Source organism: Phodopus roborovskii, unplaced genomic scaffold (assembly GCF_943737965.1).
Source record: "Phodopus roborovskii unplaced genomic scaffold, PHOROB, whole genome shotgun sequence".
Lineage (NCBI taxonomy): Eukaryota > Metazoa > Chordata > Mammalia > Rodentia > Cricetidae > Phodopus > Phodopus roborovskii.
In genome coordinates, this window is record NW_026126623.1 from 1,429,063 (window position 1) to 1,450,604 (window position 21,542).

Here is a 21,542-nt window from a genome sequence, read left to right on the forward strand (position 1 = left end):
TTCTCTCTCTCTCTCTCTCTCTCTCTCTCTCTCTCTCTCTCTCTCTCTCTCTCTCTCTTTCGTTTCATTTTTTGTTTGTTTGAGATAGGGTTTCTCTGTATTGTTTTGGAGCCTGTTCTGGAACTTGCTCTGTAGACCAGGCTGACCTTGAACTCACAGACTCTGCCTCTGCCTCCTGAGTGCTGTGATTAAAGGTGGAGTGTTCCTGGGGTGGGTATTTAGGATGTATGGGGTGTCGTGGGCCCTGCTTGCAGGGTGCCCAGGTGGTGTTCTTAATGACTCTTCCTCCTGATGGATAGAACCTCATGTCTTAGAGATGAAACCCCGTGCTGGTGCCAGATTATTGGTGAGTGCTGGCATCCCCAGTGCTTAATTTATGTTCCCTGCTGCCCTCACTCACTTGCTGATTCCAGCAAGCATTAGGTTCTTGAGAAGACTTCCCCCCCTTATCTGCTCCTGTGACCTTTTGGAGATGCCAAAGTGCTACATTCTCTTCTAGGGACAGCCAGTGTCTTGGAAGCACTGTCCATGAGTTCTTGGGGGGGGGTGTCTTTCAGGGTAAATGATTTCATGATGTGAACAGAGCATAACACATTCATGACATTTGCCCTGACCTCACACAACCAGAAAGGATATCAGACAACTGCAGGCAAGCGCCTGGCTTAGGCCTTGGATGGGTGTCATCAGCAAAGCTGATGAGCATAGGGTCAGCTTCTTCATGGGGGGCCGATTGATAATGATCTTTGTTAGTTCTGCAATCTGTATCTCACAAGGGGATTGATGGTCCAGATCTGATGAACACCTTTCCTAAAACATAGGCTCAGAAACAATAAAAATCTAGGTCTGGTCTCTTCGTGCCCCTCAGGCTGTGTTCCTGCTGTGGGGGTAGGTATTTTGAGAGTAGTCGTCCAGAAGCTGGCTCCCATGGGACGAATGTAGCATGTTGGGTATGCAGGGTCCAAGCAGCCCACCTGCTGGCTTTTCTTAATTTATTGGCATGCTCACTAGATCTTGTTGCATACCCATGGGAAGCCATATGACAAGTCCATGAAACAGCTGTTAAAATGGAAAGCTCAACCACCACATTTCCTAAGTGCTTCCTATGGGAAAGGCACGGGCCTTTGTGATGGGGCTGCAAGGGGAGCTGAGTTGTGTTTCACAAGCCCCAGCTTCTCCTGTTTGTGTGTTAGGAGGTAACCACTCTTAAGACAAAACCGAGGGGCAAGTTGGAAGGGATTGCAGCTGTACAACAGAAAGGCCTTGTCAGTTCCTATCCTAGGCTGAGGAAGTATTTGAACTCAGGCCTCAGTGACTCATGGAATCCTTGATCTTGGTTTTCAGGGCTTATGGAAGGCTCCTGAGGCGTGTTGGCTGTATCCGGTGAGCCTCGAGGATGAAGTGGCAGAACTCTGAGAGTAGGGGCTACAGGAGCCCATTGGGTGCTCCATTGTTATGATGGAGAGCTTTGATTTAAATAACATATTCTGAACACTTTAGATAGAGTTTAGAATTGGGGGAGCACATGCTTTGTTACTTTCTTTCACGAAGCCTCGCTCCCTTCCCTGTCAGTTGGGGGGCAAGCAGGGTACAGTGAGGCAAGGTTGGGGACATTCATCTGCCTCTCGGCAACTGGGATCCAGAGAAAGTTGGTTGTCCTTGTTAATTATGTATGGAGCTTAGATGGGTAGGAGGGCAAGGCCTGAGGCTCCCATGAGAAGCTTAGATCTTGATCTAAGTGAGGGATGGATACAATACAAGGGCAGTTGTAGGTGGAGTTTGTCTCTGTGACAGATTGGAAGTAGACTCTGGGTAGTTTGATGTCCTTCAGGTTCCTCTAACTCCTGTGCAGAATCCATGACAATCCTAAGAAAGAACCTGGGCTTACTTGAGCATGTGTTTTTGCGTGTAAGGAGCACATGAGTGTGTGCCTTCTTTGCCAACAGAAGATCTTGGCTTTATAGAGACTCATCCCTTTTTCAGTCACTTAGTCATTGCCGCCAATGAACCACCAACCCTTGATATCTCTATTTTAAGTATTTCTGACAATGCACTTTTAAAGGCATTGTGTGTGTGTGTGTTTGTGTGTGTGTGTGTGTGTTATACTCAAATGCTTTATAAAAATTGACTAGTGGAAGAATGTCCAGTTTTCCTTCAGTATCCACTGGGGAATGGTTCAAAGACCACCTTTAGAAACGTAAATCAACCTGTGTTCAAATCCCTTACAAAATGGCATATTTGTGTGCAGCCAATGCAGGTTTTCCTGGATACCCTAGTCTCTATGTGACTGATAATTCCTAATATAAGTAAATGCCATGGAAGTAGTCTCTTTATATGTTACTCCTTAAGGAGTCAAGGTACAGAGATCTGTAGGTGTTCCATACCTTTCCCCCTCCTCAGCATCTTTAGTCTGTGGTTGGTTGGACCCATGGATGTAGAAACCTCCCAAAGGGAGGCTGTCTGTTTCCACTCAGCCATGGGCAATCTGTGTATCCATGACATTGCATCCTGGAAAGTGAGCCTGAGGGTTGGGGTGCTTGCAACCATGTCCCAGTCTACTCACGTTGGCATTTTGTACACCTTTGAATTCTCCCACTGGGAGCTGATTGGCAGAGAGAGGTCAAAACTCCTCCTGGGCAAGCTGAGTGAACTGAAGGCTTACTTTTTTTTTTTTTTTTTTTTTTTTTTTTTGCCATCAACAGCATATTGGATCTGGAGTGACTCCCAGAAACTATGGCTGTCCAGAGAGAATGGGATGCCATGTCCAGATTAATCTCTGAGGTGATAGGTCGATAAAGAGGAGTGGGGGAGGGGAAAGGGCAGAGAAGAGGAGGGAAGGGGCAGGCAGCTGCTGCTAAGGCAGCCGGTTCCCTTCATAGGAGAAGGCAAATCAAAGGCAGAGATGGGGTGCGGTCCACAGAATAAGCTCTTAGTCCCTTCACACTTGGAGACGGTGACCTGTCAGCCAGAGGCAGGCAGCATCTTTGCCCACTGCCGGTGGGCAACTGATTGCTGCTTCCAAGAAAGAACTGGATGCTGCCAATTTGTGTGATGATTCCAGGGGATCTGTTTCTGGCAGAGGTGTGAGAGGAAAGAGATGCTGAGGATGGCCGCAGAATACCTTAGATTAGTTCCCTGCAAGTGAATGGAGGGATGTATTTTTTCATTCCCACAAGCCGCTGCGCCCCCAGTGCCCAGGGCAGAGAGAAAGGGGAGAATCCTAGGGGCTTGTATAGTGATTGTAATCTAGAAAGAGTAACAAGTTGCTTGTGACAACAGTGTCAGAGTTCCAGCCAGCCCTTCTCTGCGTTCAAGGGACCCTGCTTGTGGTCATGGCCCCTGAGTGAACCACGGTGAAGGATGGAAAAATCAGTTGGTGAGAGTATGGCTGGGGTTTTTAAAAGTAGCCTGGGAGGGAATAGGTGAACCTAATTTTGATTTATTTATTTATTGCCTTTATGTGTTTGTATGTGTATGTGGGTATGTATTGGTGTTGGTATTGGTGTGTATGTGTGCTGATGTGTGCACATGGATGTAGAGGTCAGAGGTCAACCTTAGGTGCCATGTCTCACGTGCCATTTACTGTCTTCCTTCTTTCTTGAAGACCGGGACTCTTCATGGGCCCGGAACTATTGATTAGGGAAAGCTGCCTGACCCGAAAACCAGGATCTATCTCTGCCTCCTCAAGGCTGGGATTGCAAGCTTGTTTTTGTTTGTTTGTTTTGAGACAGGGTTTCATTGTGTAGTCCAGGCTGTTCTGGAACTTGATCTATAGACCAGGCTGGCCTTGAACTCAGAGATCAGATTTCCTTTGCCTCCTGAGTGCTGGAATTAAAAGCGTAGGCCATATCACCCAGATATGTGGGGTCTGGGGCTGGAATTCAGGTCCTCATGTGCGCATGGGAAACCCTTTACTGAGCCATCTCCCCAGCCCACACTGTGACTGCTAAACTATTCCTTAATAAGCTTGAAATAATTAACTTTCCTTTTAGTGGCAGTACAACTAACTCTGTTTCCCGCCTTTTTCTCCTACAGAGGCTTACCCTGTGGATATCCTGGAGGATGACCCCGCGAGCTATCAGGCAGCAACACAGGGTTACTATGAGTTCCTCCAGCAAGGCACCCAGGCCTCAGCAGAGGTTCTCTCCCTTCCTACTGGGGAGCAGGTATGTTTGTTGCCCTCTTAGAAAGTGGGATGATATAGAAAGAATATCTCAGATATAAAGGAACAAAGACCAACCAACAAACGAACTTCTGAAGAGAAGGCTAAAGTAATTCCAGTTTGATGTAGAAGGAACCCTTTGCTGGGATTTTGGAGCCCTGAGTGGGAGTCTGTTCAGGTAACCTGTGGAATCCCATGCCTACCACTTAGGAGATCTGTGGACTGAAGCAGGGGTCTTCTCCTCACTGATCTTGGTCTCATACCAAATTCAGAGCACTGACATTGTTCTCATTGGGCTAGCATGAGGGTTAAATGAGATACTGTATGCAATGCCTGGCCGGGCATCAGCTTCTTTGTTTAAAGTGAGGGAGTGGTTCATCTCTCCTCTCTGAGGTTTGGTTCAATTCTGATATGTGATCTGGAATGAAGCTGTGTCTCTTTGAACTTTTAGCATCGGTGAGATTCTGTGCAATGTGAATATGCACTGCACGGGGTCACAGGGAACTGGAAACTTTTATTTGTTGGGGTGTGGCAAATCTGAAAATATATGTTATGAGTGTGTGTGTGTATGTCAATGTGCACGTATGTGTAGACACCAGGGACCAACCTCAGGATACAATGCATACAAAATACAATCTGACTTGTATTTTCTTCAGTCTAATGCTCTCCCAACTGAGCTATTTCGGCGCCGTTAATCTGACTTGTATTTTGAGACAAGGTTTCTCACTGGCTTGAAGCTCATAACTAGGCTAGGCTGACAGGCCAGCAAGATGGGGAATCTGCCTGTCTCTGCCTCCCCAGTGCCTGGGATTGCACCTGCCTTTTTGTGTGTGTTTGGGAAAACAGACTCAGCCCTTCAGCTTACAAGGGAGCACTTTAGTGGCCATGCAACCCACACACAGTTTAAGACTCCTTTCCTGCTCATGCATATCATGGGTAGGGACCTATCGAATTTGTTTTAGGTGTGAATGATTTCACTCCTGCTAGAAATGGTTGTGATCTGAAAGGCGGAATTAGCGAAGGAAGCAGCCTTGTTGTCCCAGAGGTAATAAAATAAGTGGCAATGCACCTATAAACTGTGGCTTCCCTGAGATTTTGGAGGTGGGCAAGGAGGAACACCACTCCCCTGGGTGTCCTCAAGTTGTTGAGCAGCAGCTGAAGCTGTCCTCAGTGGGAGCTGGCTGTCCTCATGTGCTTTTAGTGTCTCCTAGTGGTGTTATAGCAGAATGCCATGCAGCTCCATTGGACACTGTTCTGATTGGTGCTAATGCCAAGCTGGAGCATGAGAGATAGGAGGGAACCCGCCCTCCCCTGGGGTGCTGGCCACGTTCCTTCCGACACAGCTTCCACAAACTGCTATTATTACACGTATATTATTAATAACTTAACCATAAACACCCCCACATGGCTCAGTGAAGGGAGAAAGCTGAGGTTACTAACAAAAACAGAAAGCAAAACAGTTGCAGACATGAAGTTGTTTCAATATGACATGCCGACATGATCAAGGACTTCTTGCTTCCTCCCTTTCTAGAAGCAGGGGTAGGGGCTTGCCAATTGGCACACTGAATGAACTGAGCTGCTCAGGAGGGGCCTGGACAGCCTCACAGCTTGCACAGGATTGATTAATCAGACCTTTGTGTATTCAAAAAGATTCTAGACTAAAAGAAAACACGAGGAAGTGGTTTGGGGAAGTATCGAGTCTTGACTTTCTTCTTTTCATAACTAACTGTTTTTTTCCTAGTCTTGATGTTATCTTGTCATATTTAAAACACAATACTTGCTGATTTTTCTGGTGTAAACAGTATATATCCATTGTGTGATATTTAAAGGCTACAGCAAAGGGCAGAAGAAGCATAGACATGTATGGGTAACTTCTGTAAACAAGTTGATGTGTTTCTTTTCAATTTTTATTCTCTGCCTTCTTTTTTTTTTTTTTTTTGAGCTAGGGTCTTGCTGTATACCCAGACTGGCTTCAGACTTGCAGTCTTCTTGCTTCATCTTTCCAAATGCTGTGATTTTTGTCCTGCTTTAAAAAACCTGGCTAAGAGTCCTCCCTGAACACAATGTGTCTACAATAAGCATTTTTCCAGGTTGTTGGGATGTTTTGCAAACTTGGTTTCAATGCCTAATAACAGCCACCCCTGTGGGCAAGCCCCTTGAGGACCTCTCATTAAAGTCACTCCCAAACAGGGAGATACCAAGATCTTTGCCAGCCCCAGGGTTTGCCAGGAACAGTTCTCTGTAATGGTGGTGGCCTGCTGTAAACTTTTTTTTTTTTTTACAAGAACCTGCCTGTCTAGTTCAGCTGCACATTCTTTTCTAATTTTCCTATATCCTCAGTTTTCAAAACAGTGTCGGTAATGGAATGTATTGACCTGTGTTAGAAGCTGGGAGCAGAGGGTTGGGCGATTACAAAGAGGGCTTCAGCTGTGGTCCGCAGAGACAGTCTGGTTCTTTTCACTTATTAACAAAACAGCAAACTTGAACTGAGTTTCTTCATTGTGGGGCTGAAAGGACAGGGTTGAGCCTGGAGGGCTCAGACACACGACACATTTAATGGCTGGCTTTGGAGCTACAACCAGGGTCACAGAGAGCTAGAGTATCTGTGGAGGTAGGCGCAGCCTGGGATCATTCTACTGAGCAGCTACCAGGGCTCTAGAACAGATGAAGCCCATGGCATAGCTGCTTGTGTGTGCTGGAGTGGGCCCGTCGGTCTTGCAGATTGAGGTGCAGGGAGGCCCTGGATGCTGCATGCTTCAGGAGCACGAGTCACAGAGAAGGAAAAGAGTGTTCAGGAGCATTTGGTGGTAGAACGGGTGTCTAATTCATGGGTTGATTGGACAGGTGATCTTGGGATGAAGAGGCTTGCTGGTGAAAGACAGAAGCAAAGACCCTTGCCACATCTAGGGTGGCTAAGGCTTCTGTTTTTATATTTCCTGCATGTGGCTAAGTTTGCCTCTGCTGTGTTTTTTCTTTGTATTTTGATTTTTCAAGACAGGGTTTCTCTGTATACCTCTGGCTGGCCTCGAACTCACAGAGATCTACCTGCTTCTGCCTCCGAGTGCTGGAATTAAGGGCATGTGCTACCATCGCCTGGATAACAGTGTTTTTTCAATGAACACTGTACTAAGTAATTGCTCAGTCGTTTCCTGTGCCTTAATGTAGCCAGAGAGCAGAATAATAATTTATTTGTTCTTTAGGTCAGACTTCAAACTTCGTCTCTTCGTTTCTATCCTATGTACCGTGACGAACGTCAACATAAATTACTGGTTTTGGTTAATCCCCAGGACACAAAGACAGGTTGGTAATTATTCTGTTTGCTTGTTTATTTATTTGATATACATCGGTGTTTTGTCTGCATGCATATTTGTATGAGGTGTCCAATCTCCTGGAACTGGAGTAACAGTTGTGAGCTGCCGTGTGGGTGCTGGGAATTGAACTTGGGTCCTCTGGAAGAACAGTCAGTGCTCTTAACCACTGAGTCATCATTCTAGCCCCGAGGTTGGTAGTTATTAGTGGATGTGGGGTGTGTGTGTGTGTGTGTGTGCATGAAGTGCTGAGGATGGAACCCAGGGCCTTGCACATGCTAAGAAAACACCACGACTGAGCCACATGTACATCCCTGGGCTTTTAAAACCAGAGTTCTTGATTTTTGTGGTCCACACTGTATGAAGGTCAAATACTTAGGGAATGGTGGCAGTGTCCATCGTTGAATTTGGGAGAATATTAAGGTAAACTGGCTTGCTTTCAACTTTTAGGGACCCAGTGGTACCTTCTTCTTTTATTGAGACATGGGTCATTTCACATGTCTCCCACCACAGTCCCTCCCCAGAGCTGCCTTTTGGGCTCACCCTTGCTATCCCCATTAACAGCAGTTTACAGAGCTGTGGGTACTGGATAGGACACCATCGGGGCATCACCATGTCCTTGTGGAATGAAGGGGGCATTCTCATCACCAAATGCAGCCAACGAGGGCCTTAGGGTGGTCAACTGCCTTGCCAAAGGCCCCAGCTAGAGTATGGGAGGGCTCAATTTTTGCAAAGTGACACCTGGATGGATGGGGGTTCTGTTTCAAGTGGTGATGGTTATAGGGTCTGTGACTCATTTATTGTCCCCTGCAGTTACAGAAAAACTATTTGGGCAGGCTTTTGTAACAGCTCTGTGGGTTGAGTTCTCTGTAGAGAAGCATATGCACACCCTCCCCCTGCCCCCTCCCCCCCAGACAAGCCTTCTCTGTTTAACAGCCCTGGCTGTCCTGGAATTTACTTGGTAGATCAGACTAGGCTCAAACTCACAGCCTCTGCCTCCTAGGTGCTGGGATTAAAGGCCTGCGCCACCACTGCCCTGCTGTCATCATTTGCATTTGAGGCACAGGCTGGGGGATGCTGGCAGCCTGCAGTAGGGTGGACTAGCTGGTTGGTCTGCCTGAACCCAGAGCACCAGCGAACTGGTAGGAGGCGCCTTACCTGACCTCACAGCAAACAATCCAACATGACATTTTTCTTGTTTGTTTTGCTTTCTTACAATGCCAAGTATTGCTTTCCAGTAAGAGGTAACAACAGCTAGTCCACTGGTAACAAGCTTTTTAATTAGTTAGGCCTCCTTACATGTTGACATTGTGGGTTTCTAGGTCTTTTAATTACTATTTGCAAAGGAGGTCTGCCCCAGCTCTCCACCTCCCCTGGACAAATGTTTTTGCTTGTCACCTGACTGTCTGCCCGGAGTGTGTCCTCAGAGGATCCCTTGCTTGACTGGTGTCACCAAGTCTAAGGTGACATCTTTTGGGGCAAGCTGTTCAAAAGTATGTAAGACTTCATGCTTCTCTTCTTGCTAAATGTGAAACATCAGTGTGCTTGGCTAGCTGTCTGGGCATTGGGGTTGTGGTGGCAGAGCCTTCCATTGCCCCAGGGCTGACAGAGGCTGTGTGAGACCTCTCTGATCACAGTGAGGGTACCTCCTCTCTCTCCCTCCATCCAGCAGAGCCTTCACTGCCCTGAAGAGAGGGTCTGTGGTAACCTCAGGCTTTTGGTCTCTCTTTTTTTTTCTTTTTCTTTTTTGTTTTTCCAGACAGGGTTTCTTTGTAGCTTTTGGAGCCTGTCCTGGAATTTGCTCTGTAGACCAGGCTGGCCTCGAACTCCCCAGTGCTGAGATTAAAGTCTTGTGCCACCGCTGCCCAGCAACCTCAGGCTTGAGTTTGCAACCCCCCTACCTAGGGAGAAGAGGGACCCTTGAATGCCCAGATTATGAAAACCTCTTAAAAGATTCATTTTAGGAAAATGTCCATATATCAGCAGGTCCCCCACCCCATTAGACATTGCACACAATGTGGTTATGGTCTTTAAAGATGGTCTTTGGGAGGTAAACATATGATGTACTCTTAGAAATCTGCTTCCCGTTTGCACTGTGCTTAATTTTCTGTTGTTTTTTAAGCGTATATCCTAATACATATCCACAAGTGCTAAGAACTTTCACTGTGGCACCATGCTCGTACGCAAGTGTGCTTTCAATGAAGTTTCTAAGTGACTTCTTGCTGCCATGGGCTCCCTCGTTGCTGGCTGTGCTTGTTTATAACGTCAGAGAAGCACTCAGGTTCTTGATGCCTCATGCACAATACTCCAGTGTTTAGAAGGCGTCTTAAGTTCTTCACAGGATGTATACCTTGAGACTTGAGAATGGCAGACCCTATAGTACAAGGAGTCTTCACAGCTATGCCCAGTGTGCCATTTACCCTTGTGCTAAACTGTGTCTGTGGAGAAGGGGGTTGCTGGCTCCTGTGCCATTATCTTTCCATTGTGATGAAGGCAGATGCGTGTTTAAATGGCAACTAAAGGGACCAGAAGTTGTTTGATCGGCCCTGCGTATGAGTTAATTATTGATAACGGTGTATGAGTTAATTATTGATAAGTTGGTTGACTCCATTACAGTGACTTCCGATAAGTCTGTAAGCAAATGAAAAACATCCTGGAAGGGCAAGTTCCCCAGTGGCCAGCAGTGCATGCTTATGGCATCCTGCTCAAACATGAGGGATGAAGCCTCTACCACATTTTCTGTAGGAAACTATAAATGCATTCCACGTAAAGGTGGCTTCAGAAGCAGGCGCTCTTGTCTCTGCTGCTGGTGTATTCTGCTTTTCTCCATAGCAGCTGGTTTTTATTCCCTCAGAGGAAGTGGACAAAGGTACTCAGCAGCCCTGCTTCCCAAGGGCCTTGATATACTTCTTCGTGCTTTATTGCCTTCATTTTAAATCATTAATAGATCTCACGTGTTTATGAATATTAGAAAGTAAGTCCTCATGCCAAATGAGAGGCGACCTTCCCATCTTCTCTAGTAAATCCAAAGCACTCACTATGGACACTAATGTCCAGGATTGCCACCACTGGTGACCTTTGCTCTTCCTCCTGTGTCCTGCATATGCAAATAGGATGAATGAAGTCGTAGTTCAGCTAACTGCCTGAGTGTGTCAGCTGGGTTGTTTGGCTTCTCTGAACACAGGTTCACCATTTACAAGCAGAACATACTTCCCAGGGCATCTGTGAAAAATGAATGACTTGGGTCAGAAAGTATGATGCTTTGGGACCACTCCAGCAGAGAGTAGGATACCCGTAGTCCACTCTAGCGAGCCTTGGTTTACTCTTCTTCTTTGCGTTTTCATTGTATGAGAGAAACACATGATTTCAGAGGGCCAGGCTCACATGTTAATCTCTGCTCAAACTCTATGAGCGGGAATTGTGTCCCCAACAGATTCTGCCTGCCATACCACAGGTAGTCTAGTTTGACCTTGAGCTATACTAACAGTAAGGTTGTTCTACATACCTCAGAGTATGAGTACATGTCATATACTTGATCCGAAAACACCAGCTGACCAGGGGTAGGCTGGGGGCCCATATGGCCATCCTGGGTCAAAAAGATAGGCATTCCAATGGGGGTGGGGGGCGACACCAACTCTGCTGCTAAAAGGGAAGAAGATAGTGTTCCTAACGCCTTTCAGGCCATGTCTGTACAAATGGTGTTTGTCCGTGGAGTGCTTAGGGGACAAAGGGAGGGGTAGAGCAATGCCTGAGGAGACCAGGCTGCAGATAAGGGATGTGTGTGTGTGGGAGGGTGTCCAAGGCTCCTGGTGGGAGCTAGAGAGATGGCCCAATGGTTAAGATAATTTGCCAGAGTTTGAATCCTAGCATAGAACAAGCCAAGTGTCCCACATACACCTTTAACTCCAGTTTAAAGAGCTGATGTCCTGATCTCCGCATGTAACACACACACACACACACACCATACATACACTTAACACCACACACACTCATTATTTACACCACACTATACTCTCTCTCTCACACACTCTCTCTTATGCACACATACACAGATGAATAAGCAACCAGAAGGTGACCTTCGAAGATATGCTGAAATCCCAAGGGCCAGGGCTCTGCAAGGTGAGTTTTAGGCGTGTGGCTTCCTTTCAGAAGGAGAAAATGGGTCATCTTGGAATAATTCTATTTTAATTTTGATCATAACAATTTATTTCTATTTCAAATATATCAACATTCAATTCTAAATATTTCATTTTTGCTTCCTGAGAACATGTCTTTATTGCTTGACTATTAATCCCACTTTAAAAGAAGAGGGAGCAGGCAGCTAGCCAGATGTTCTGAGCTAGGGTGAGATGGATCTTCATAAGTCTTGGATCTGTACATCAGTGATGCTGTGCTGGTAGCCAGGATGCTAAGAGGACAGGTGTATACAGACAAGTCAATCGTAGTGTCTGGGACGATCTGGTCCCTGCACCCTGGGGTGGCTCAGGCCACTAGGACATGCATGACTTAATATGCCCTTGTGTGTCTCCTTTCTGATCTGGTGACTTCCACACCTGGGCCTTCCATGATGGTGGGTGTGGCCTGTTCAAGGAAACTTCTCTTGTTTGGGATTGTCTCTTTTTCTTGCTCCTCGCCCTCTGTGTGCTGCTTCTGTGGTGTTTCTTCAGAGAAATGGATGGTCAGGAACTGACCTTTTAAGGACAAGGTTCGTGGCTTCCCAAAGCCACTGCATCATCTGTTCTTTCTAGTCCTTTTCCGACTCTTTGCATGCTCTTGGGAAGAGTAGGTTTCAGTTCCAGGATCACAGTCGTAGGCTCTGGCAGCTGTGGGATAAATTCTGTGAGTTCTGAGCCATTTGCCTTTGCAGTGAGGATGGCCCTCTGCGACCATCAAGTATTTTGCATTTGTGTTTTGGGTTCTGTTCTCCACAGCTGCATCCAGTCAACCTCCTGCCTGCCTCCCTCTGCCCTCCCTCCTTACTTTATTCCTTCCTCTGCCTTTCCCTTCTCTTTCTGTCTGGTCTGTGTGTGTGTGTGTGTGTGTGTGTGTGTGTGTGAGAGAGAGAGAGAGAGAGAGAGAGAGAGAGAGAGAGAGAGAGAGAGAAAGAGTGTGTGTGTGTGTGTGTGTGTGAGAGAGAGAGAGAGAGAGAACACATGTGTGGAAGTCAGAGGACAGCCTTGGGTGTTGGTTTTTATTGCTTACCTTGTTTGTGTGAGACATGCTCACTGTTGTTTGTCACTGGATCTCTTGGGCTAGCTGGCCTGTGAGCTTCTGAGGATAGTTCTGTCCCCATCTCCTCTTAGGGGTACTTGAGCATTTATCTAGCTTTAGTCCTGACCCTGTTTGACCCCATGGTCATACAGGGTCTTTGGGAGCCTGGAGATTGAGCCTTCCTTATGGGACACACCCCTCTTGGGACACACCTTCCTTATGGGACACACCCCTTTTGGGACACACCTTCCTTGGGGGGACACACCTCCCCTCCTTTGCATAGTCACATCTTTGTGACAGAGGGCACTTTCATATGACAGGCTTCTCTGGGAACTGCTGGGCCACATCACTGTTCCCTTCCCTAAGAAACTTGCTGATAACCTAATCAGGGTTTTTCTTTTTAGCTCTCTTCTGACGATGTTTGTTTGATATACATTTTGTTTGTTTGTTTATTAATTAAAACCAAGTGATGAAATGTCAGCTAGCAGGCTGGCAGAGACTCTCTACAGGCTGGTAAAAGATGACACTTTGTAATTGAACCATGTGATAGAGACAAAATACCAGAGTGCTACAGAAGTTTCTGGAATGACATGGCATTGCTCCGGTAAAGGGAGGGCCAGGAGTGGTTCTTGGCAGGAAGGTAGAAGCTGGGTTAAAACAAGGAGTGTGAACCCTGAGAAGATGCCTGTGGCCACTTCCTTGGCCTTCTGTCTCTAGCTCCTGGTGCCCGGCTCAATGGTGGCATCTATTTCTCCTCATGCTCACACAGGCCATTGGCTCCTGTGACCTCCAGGGCTTGGGGACTTGGGCTTTGGCGACTGGCATTTCTGGGCTTGCTCCAAAGCAACCCCCACCCTGGAGAATCTAGCAGTGTGTCTTACCAGTCTCCTTCCTTGTCTTGTCTTTTTTTTAAGGGTTCCAGGTTTTTTTTGCCATTGTTTATCCTGGAGGCCATGATGGATGGGAGTGGAGCACAGAGTTCAGAAGATGCCTGGTGATATTATTGACAGTTGTGTGGGACTAGGGCTGGAGGCAAGGGTCCAGGCCCTGCCACAGTGCCCAGCAGACTGCCATTTGGGTGCTGGGAAGGAGAGTTGGCTTCCATCAGGGACCATAATGTTTATCCCTGGAGGCTGCCAGTAGCCAGGTCAGGGGTGCAGTGGACTGGCCTGGCATATTTAGGTGAAGCAGAGGGAAGAAAGCACTTGGGGTGGATGAAAGATGAGGATGAAGGTGGTTTGGGCCTGGTCATGTGCTGATGCTAACCAAGCTTGATTGTTTAGGAGAAATGGTGTCAGGCGGGTTCAACTGGGGGCTTTCCCTGCACAGTCTGTGGACAGCAATGGTAGCATGGAGTAAGGTATACTGTGGGCAGACCTGGATTCTCTCCTGAGTGGAACTCCTGCTGTAGGTGTCCCTACAGGGCGGGGCACATCGGTTTGAAACCCTGTATATGTCACTGCCCATCCCTGGTCGTTCCTTGTGGCTGGTTTTCTTGGGTAGATCATAAGAACTGTGAAGGCAGGAAGGGCCACTCTTCTGGCTCTGAAAGGTATGTGTCATCCCAAAAGGATGCCTGACATGTGCTCCTGAGCCTTCTGCCCAGGGAACTGTGACACACAGTGGTGGCCCAGGCTCAGAAAAAGCAAGCCAGACAGTTCCGGAGACAGGAGACTAAGGTGATAGTGTAAACAGCTGTGGCTACACATTGACTTCCCTCATGGGAGTCAGCCTTTCCCCTTGGCTCCCAGGACATTTTGTGACCAAGCGTAACGATTCACTCTTCGAATCACTGCTAATTTATTTACAGGGTTTGGTGATTGCCCATCATGTGCACCCTGTGAAAAACAAGCAGGGGATTGAAAAATGATGATTTTTTTTTTCCTGGAAAAACATGTCCATTATAGCCTGCAGTGACAGAGAGTGCCAAGGCAAACATTCGGATGAAAAGGGAGCCTCTGTGTAGACAGCCCTCTGAGGGGCTGTCTTGGTCCAAGGACTATTGCGACACTAAGAGCAGACCTCTGTGTTGCCTTTGGGGCAGGTGGTTAGCTTGATGAAATGGAGGATCAGATGGGAGCTGCCTCCCTGAGGGGCTGGAGGCATTTCTCGGAAAAGAATGCCCTTTCTGAGGCTCTCCTTACCCCTGAGCAGGCTATCTAGACTTTGAGAATGGCTTAGGAATGGAGTCTGGGTACAGGTGGGTAAGTATGGATTTCTTAAAGGGAGGTAGGAGGGATGGACTGGTATCATCCAAGCTCCTAGAAGAATGAGCCTGTCCATGTGATTCTCCAGATAAATGGTTTATATGCCTATAACTCATAGGTGCTTTAACTCTGGGATGCTTGTCCTTGTAGCAGAGTCAGTGTTAGGAAAAAATAAATTGTTCTGGCTTGGGAATATTACCTCCCCCCCCCCAACTCCAACACAGAGATGTAGAATAGACTATCTCCTTCAGGGTTCCCTGGGTTAGCAGACATCTGTTGGTATTTGGGACCCAGGACACCTAGCAGTTGTTTTTAGCTTGTGCATGCATCTTGTATCATACAAAGGTAGATGGCATCCTGGGGCCCTGAGGGGTAGAAGAGGGTGGGTCTCTGGCTGTAAACTCAGCTTCTACTTAGGTATCTGCTTCTTTTCGAAGCTAAGGTGTCCTATGACCACAGATGCATATAAACCCCCAGAGTTTTGTTTTCATTATTCTGTGAAGGAAGCAGATCAGGGCTGGTTCACAGGGACAGCAGTGTGTTTTGGGAACACCTGTTGGCCACAGGTTGGCCTTCTATGTTCCCTGTTAATTCATGGTACTTACTATGAAAAGGATTTAAACAAAGGGAAAGAGCATCCTAGGAAGGCATGCCATTCATTCCAAGGAACTCATGGTGTCCGGAAACCATGGGTGCCAAGGAAAATATTTACAGTGTCCAGAATGGAGGTCTTTGACTCGAAGGGCGGGGACATGGATTTGCTTCTAGGCATATGGAAGGTTTCTATCCATGACACTGGGGTGTCTTGTCTGCATCTCTGTGCTTTCTGCAACTATGAGAAATTTGGTGAGTTTGCTTTGGTCCACCTGGGCAATTTTAAGTTTCCTTTCCCTAGATAGACTACTAGACTTTTTTTCTTGCCCTGGTTATCTCTTAGTTCAACTGTACTTCAGAATCTAGGGATCACCCACTCCCTCCACCTCATCTTCCCTGAGTTCAAATCTAGATCCATGAAAACAAAATTGCTTTAGGCAGGAAAAGCCCAAGGAACACAGAGGCTGCTGTGAAGGGTACTTCCAGCCAGATGTTTCTTTCTCTATGACAAAAGGCATCCAAGTTCACGGGCATCTGGGGAAGTGTTTGTTCTTTAAGGACAACATCTGTATGGGTAGCCCGAGTAATGCAATGTGACAGTTGCTATGTCAACGGGTGTATTTTCCCCTCCCCTTAAATTATTGACCAGCACAGTCAATGTTGCATAAAAGTCATGCAACTCAGTGGAATGTGTTTATGTGCTGGCCTCTGCCAGAACTTTTCATCACCCCCCCCAGCACATGTATTTGCTTTTGGGAAAGATGGCCTGTCACTTTGGTTTAACTGTGCTCCCCACCACCCCCTGACCCCAACACACATATTTCTAAGATTTGTAACAGGCCAGTGGTGACTAAAACTGTGGGGGGAGCAATAGAGGGAAGTAAGAAGGACTTGAGGGACTTGAAGCCCTTTTAGTTGTGTGAAGAGTACAGACCTTGGGGAGCATGGGAATCCTGCACAGCTGGCTTGGGGAGGTAAGATGTGTGTTGGGGGGGACAGATGAAGGACACTGGTTTCTCTTAATTGTCTTTGTGAAGTTGGCGTTGGTCACGAGCTCTGTGTCTCTTACTCTGGGCTATATATTCCGCTCCCTGCTGCCTACCCCTTCCCTGCTGTTCATGTAGCCCAGATAGGCCTCAAATTCCTCGTATTCCCTCCTCACCCTGAGGGGGACTGGGATAAAGACATGTGCCACCGTTGCCGGCTTTCTTTGCTGCCTGTAATTGGCACTTCCTAGCTCCTCACGGTCTCTGAGTCGTCCCGGTTAAGGCACCTGTTTCCTTCGGTTTAAGCTGGCTGCCCACTTTGTTGTCTGGGGTCAAACCCACCCCCAGTGGGCGCTTTCTGCTTCCCTGCACCACCAGCACCTTCTACTTTGTCGGCACTGTAGGTCAGCCCTTCACTCTTGGGGTGTATCACCGCTAGCCTTCACTTCTCCTGACCTCTGACTCACCCTTTCCTAAGCCTTCCTTTAAGTCTCAAACAAAACAAAACAAAGCACCACCCTTCATTTTTAAGTACACACAGCTTTGAGTGCCATAGTTTATACCTAAGATGTGGAGATTTACCAGAGTTCCTTCACCTGCAGCCGCCCCTGTGGTCACTGCTCAAGCTCCACAGGGACATACATCACAACTGTTGTCTACACGGCATTCACATTAGACTCCTTCTCTGTGGAGTATATTCTGTGAGCTCGGACACTTGCCTCCTTTGCTTGGTCTCTTCTGTGACTTATTACAAAGCCCAATACTTTGATCCTACCCCTGTGCTCTGTAAGGCTGGACCCCGTCCCATGGCTGGCTACCATCTGCGGCCTCAAGCTTGGTTTTGGAACATAGTCTCCATCCTTCCTAGATGGTCCTGAAGTGCTTGTCACAGTGCCTGTCACGGCCAGGTCACCCTGCTGGATCTCTAATGCGGAGTGAACACAGAATCTGGCACATAGATTTGCTGAAGAAGTATCAGGCTTCCCACTTCACTCAGCGCGGCAACAGTTTGACAGTATTGGCCACACAGGGCCTGGGCCGTTTCTCATTGATCTCTGTCTGCTGGCATCTTTCTTGTGTGGCCTGGCCCCAGCTCTACACCATTGTTTGTTTTTCTGTCTAGAAAAACAGTGACCGTTGTAACCTGTGGTCATAATGCTTAGAATGGGGGTTTTGGAACCAGTGAGACTCACCAAATTCACATTTATATTTTAGTGGCACTGTTTATACACATATGACCTTGAACTTCTTAAACTTGTGTCTCAACCCCTGAGCTTCTCCTGGGACACACAGTGAGCTTGGTGGCCACTGCATGAGGTGCCACAGTTGCCATTGCTTGCTGAGTGTGTGGACATGCTATTGTGTCAACTGCTGCTACTTTGCTACAGGAATTGAATTGTGTCTTTCCCCTCCTTCCTTTGAGTCAGAACAGCTGTCAGTCAGCTCCAGAGCACACCCTAGACCAGCCTTATTCTTTTAAGGTTTCTCTGTGTAGCCCTGGCTATCCCAGTACTCGCTCTGTAGACCAGGCTGGCCTTGAAATCATGGAGCTCTGCTTGCCTCTGCCTCCCTAGTGCTGGGACTAAAGGCGTGTGCTACCACAGCCTGGCCTGCCTTATTCTTTCTTATGCCTTTGGTGTTGGTGTGGCAATCCTGTCTTTGCTCTGCTGGTGTTATTTCTTTTCTCAGCTCTGGAGAGCTCTCCTCTGCTCACCGCTACCTCACTCATTCTTCTGGCTCCTGCACATTCTTCAGGATTCTTGTTTTGAGTGATCCACCTCTCTTCCCTCCCTTCCTGCTGTGCATAGCTTGAGTGCGCTCAGGTTTTATTCTGTCCATGCCCAGGCCTTCTCTTTTCCTCTTAGCTGGACTTTCCTAGGGTAGAGATTTAATCCCCTGAGTGGATGTAGTTAGTCTTTGCACTTTTCAGGGTGTGTGTGCTTCAAGGGGAACTGACTGCAGAATTGTGACCTTTGGGAGGACTGTGTGCCGCGTTGGCGCCACCTGCTGGAGCAAGTTGGGAGAGGTGGCAAGTGGCTATCTGAGCCATCTTCTCTCGATGGATGCTGCTAATGTGAACTCTTTCCTGAGTTCATCTATGGCCTGAAAAGTCTGTCCCTGCTTCTGGCTGTCACAGCCTGCCCATTTAGGGTGACAGAGGACCACTAACTCTACCTAACCTATTCAGTGGAAAACTTGATTTTTCCAAATGCTTGTTTTATTTGGTTATTCATGTGGAAGATACTTAAGTTAGAAAAGCTTAGCTTTTTCTCATAAGGAATCTTAGCAGGACACAAGGCTTAAAGATCTCTTTGGGGGCTGGAGAGATGGCTGTCAGTAAAATATTTATAGGAAGACTTTAGTTTGATCCCTAGTATCCACTTAAAAATCTGGGCATGGCTTTGTATACTTGTAATGGGGACTGGGAGATAGTCAGATCCCTGTGGCTCTCTGGCCAGCCAGCCTAGTCCGGTCGGGCCAGCCCCAGGTGCAGTGATGGACTCTGTATTGAAAAATAAGGTAGGTGGCACCTGAGGTGGACCACAAGCCTCTCCCCACACACATGTACATACATATAAATGTGCACTGACATACACTGCTCATCTGCACGTACACACATGCACACACACACTCACACACACATGCACACACAGAGTCCTGTTGGGAGGTGCTGATCAGGTGAGGTACATGCCCTAATCAGGAGCACTGTCATCCACTTGATGCTCTCTGATAGAAAAGAAAGAGGGGGGTGGCAGAAAAATGTGGTGTGAGGAGGGGATGGACAGTGTGACAGCAGACAGACAGACATCTCTGTGCAGACTGGAGCAGAAGACTGCCTGGGGAGCAAGTTCCCCAGGCAGAGATGGTCTGTTATAAACTTTTTTATTTTAATTTTCTCATAGAAGGCTGAAACAACAAAGGCTTTTCACACCGCTTTGCAGAGTTTAAGGCAGGTGGGCAAAATTTCTAGAAACCACAGGAGAACTTTAGGAACACAGAATACTTTAGGAAATGCACTTTGGTGAGGTACATTCTCCCATGGGACCTAACATGTAACCAGAGGGAGAGGATGTTGAGTTCAGAATTGGTACATACCGCTAGTGATGGAGGAGCTGGCATTTGGGGCCTGGCTGGCTTTGAAGTCTGGACCCCTCCTCTCCACACCAGGTACGCAGGGCTGTGTATGGAGTCGCTGCCAGCTGCCTTGCTCACTGCTTGTGCTGAAGTCCATCAGGTGTTAGAATGGAATTGCCATTTGCAACTTTTTCTTCCTTATTTCTCCACCAAGCTGCTTGAGTTATCCTGAATGTAGCCTTGGTCTTGGGCTCCTTGACTCAGCTGTGCATTGATGACCTGTCTCATCTGCCTGCTGAAGCCTTATCAGTGATTCAGGGTTTGTGATGCTCTCTGGGTACACCGTCCCTTCTCCCTTCTGCAGATCTGTCTTCTTCTCTGGGTCCTCATGACAGTCAATGTTAGCACCTCCTTGCCTTGTATCAGGGCAGCTAGTTGGGCTCTGCAGGCTGCTGATCCCTAGAGTCAGGAGGGAGATGGACTCCTCAGTTCCTGGGGGCCAAGGTTCTGTAGACAGAGTTGGGAGCTCAGCCAAGGAGAGCTGAATTCACTCGATCCCTTCGTGCCTGGGATGGAGTTTGCGTAGGGACCTCACTGTCTTGTTTGAGAAACTCTGACTTGCCATAGAATAAAATTGGTTAGCAGTATCTTCCTTGTGGTCCATGTCACCTGAGAGAGAGAGAGAGAGAGAGAGAGAGAGAGAGAGAGAGAGAGAGAGAGAGAGAGAGAGATTAAGTTGGTGTGAGTGCCTTGGCAATGTCTTTCATGATGACCTGGCCTGCTGGCTCCTGGGATAGGGGGTGGGTGGGGTGGGGTGGGTGAGGTGGGGTGAGGAGTTGAAGTGCTGATCTATGTGGTAGTTTTTGTTTTGAAACATAGGTGTTTTGGTTTACATTTTGTTACCCTTGGTGCTGCTAGATCCAGGGTCTCTTCAGTGAAGGCCCCATGGCACCTGTCAGTCCACCTGGTCCCATCACATGACACATCCTTGCCCTTGCTGTGCTGTGACAGCTTTGGCATGGGCTCTGTTGTCATATTCCCGCCTGCATTTCCAGGCACTTGTGGCTCACTGACCAGAAGCTGCTGTGTCCTCCAGGCTGGTTCTGGTGGTGTGTGTGTGTGTGTGTGTGTGTGTGTGTGTGTGTGTGTTTTCAAAACAGGGTTTCTCTGTAACTTTTGGAGACTATCCTGGAATTCAACTCTGTAGACCTGCCTGGCCTCGAACTCACAGAGATTCACCTGCCTCTGCCTTCCGAGTACTGGGATTAAAGGTGTGCACCACCACCATCTGGCCCACCACCATCTGTTTGTGAGGACAGGTCTATTTTAGACTGTTACGTTTGACTAGACTCCATTTTTATTGTTGTGTAACTTAGTCATTGAAGATGAGTTTTGAGAAACATCATGAGCAGTTGAATCTATTTGGTAGCAACACAACTAATGAACGCTGTGCTGTGCTCCATGAAACTCAGAAAGTGCCATGTCAGCATGTTTCTGTTTGAAATGTTATTAGCGTATCGAACATCTGTATTACGGGAATGCAGTCTGCTAGTAGACAGAACAGTTTTGTTGCTTCACCTTGTTGAGCTGGGAAATAGTCCTTGTGGCTGTAGAATGCCTCTGCAAGTTCTAGTAGCTTCCATTTTGGGAATTAATTGCATCGAATAAGTGGAGGTGAATGTCAGGCATTTAATTGCCTCTTCTCTCCCAGCCTGCTGCATGAATTTTACAACCATTGTCAGTGATGAGAATTCACCACCGATCATAAGCTGACAGGTCAGGATAGATGCTGTTGGTTTTTGGAGGGGGAAGAGACAGGTTGTGAGGCCATCTTGAATGTCTGACTTATTATCTTGAATGTCCTGGTCCTCCAGGATCTCTACTAATAGCAGCATAGGGCAGGACGAGTGATGGCTGATGCTAAGTGGTGCACATGTTTTTACACTTGCAAACCTTATGTTAAATGTTCAAGTGATTGGTTTTTTGATTACATTGCCCCCTC

The 21,542-nt window shown here is 47.4% G+C and overlaps 1 protein-coding gene across 2 annotated transcripts in view; it reads left to right on the forward strand.

Moving 5' to 3' along the window:
• Positions 1–21,542, forward strand: part of LOC127238043 (protein FAM169B) — an 82,355-nt gene that overhangs the window by 16,577 nt on the left and 44,236 nt on the right. For both annotated transcript variants that reach the window (XM_051206504.1, XM_051206505.1), the window contains exons 2-3: positions 4,033–4,163; positions 7,360–7,459. In XM_051206504.1, the coding sequence (XP_051062461.1) occupies positions 4,033–4,163; positions 7,360–7,459 (231 nt within the window). The remainder of the gene's footprint in view (positions 1–4,032; positions 4,164–7,359; positions 7,460–21,542) is intronic.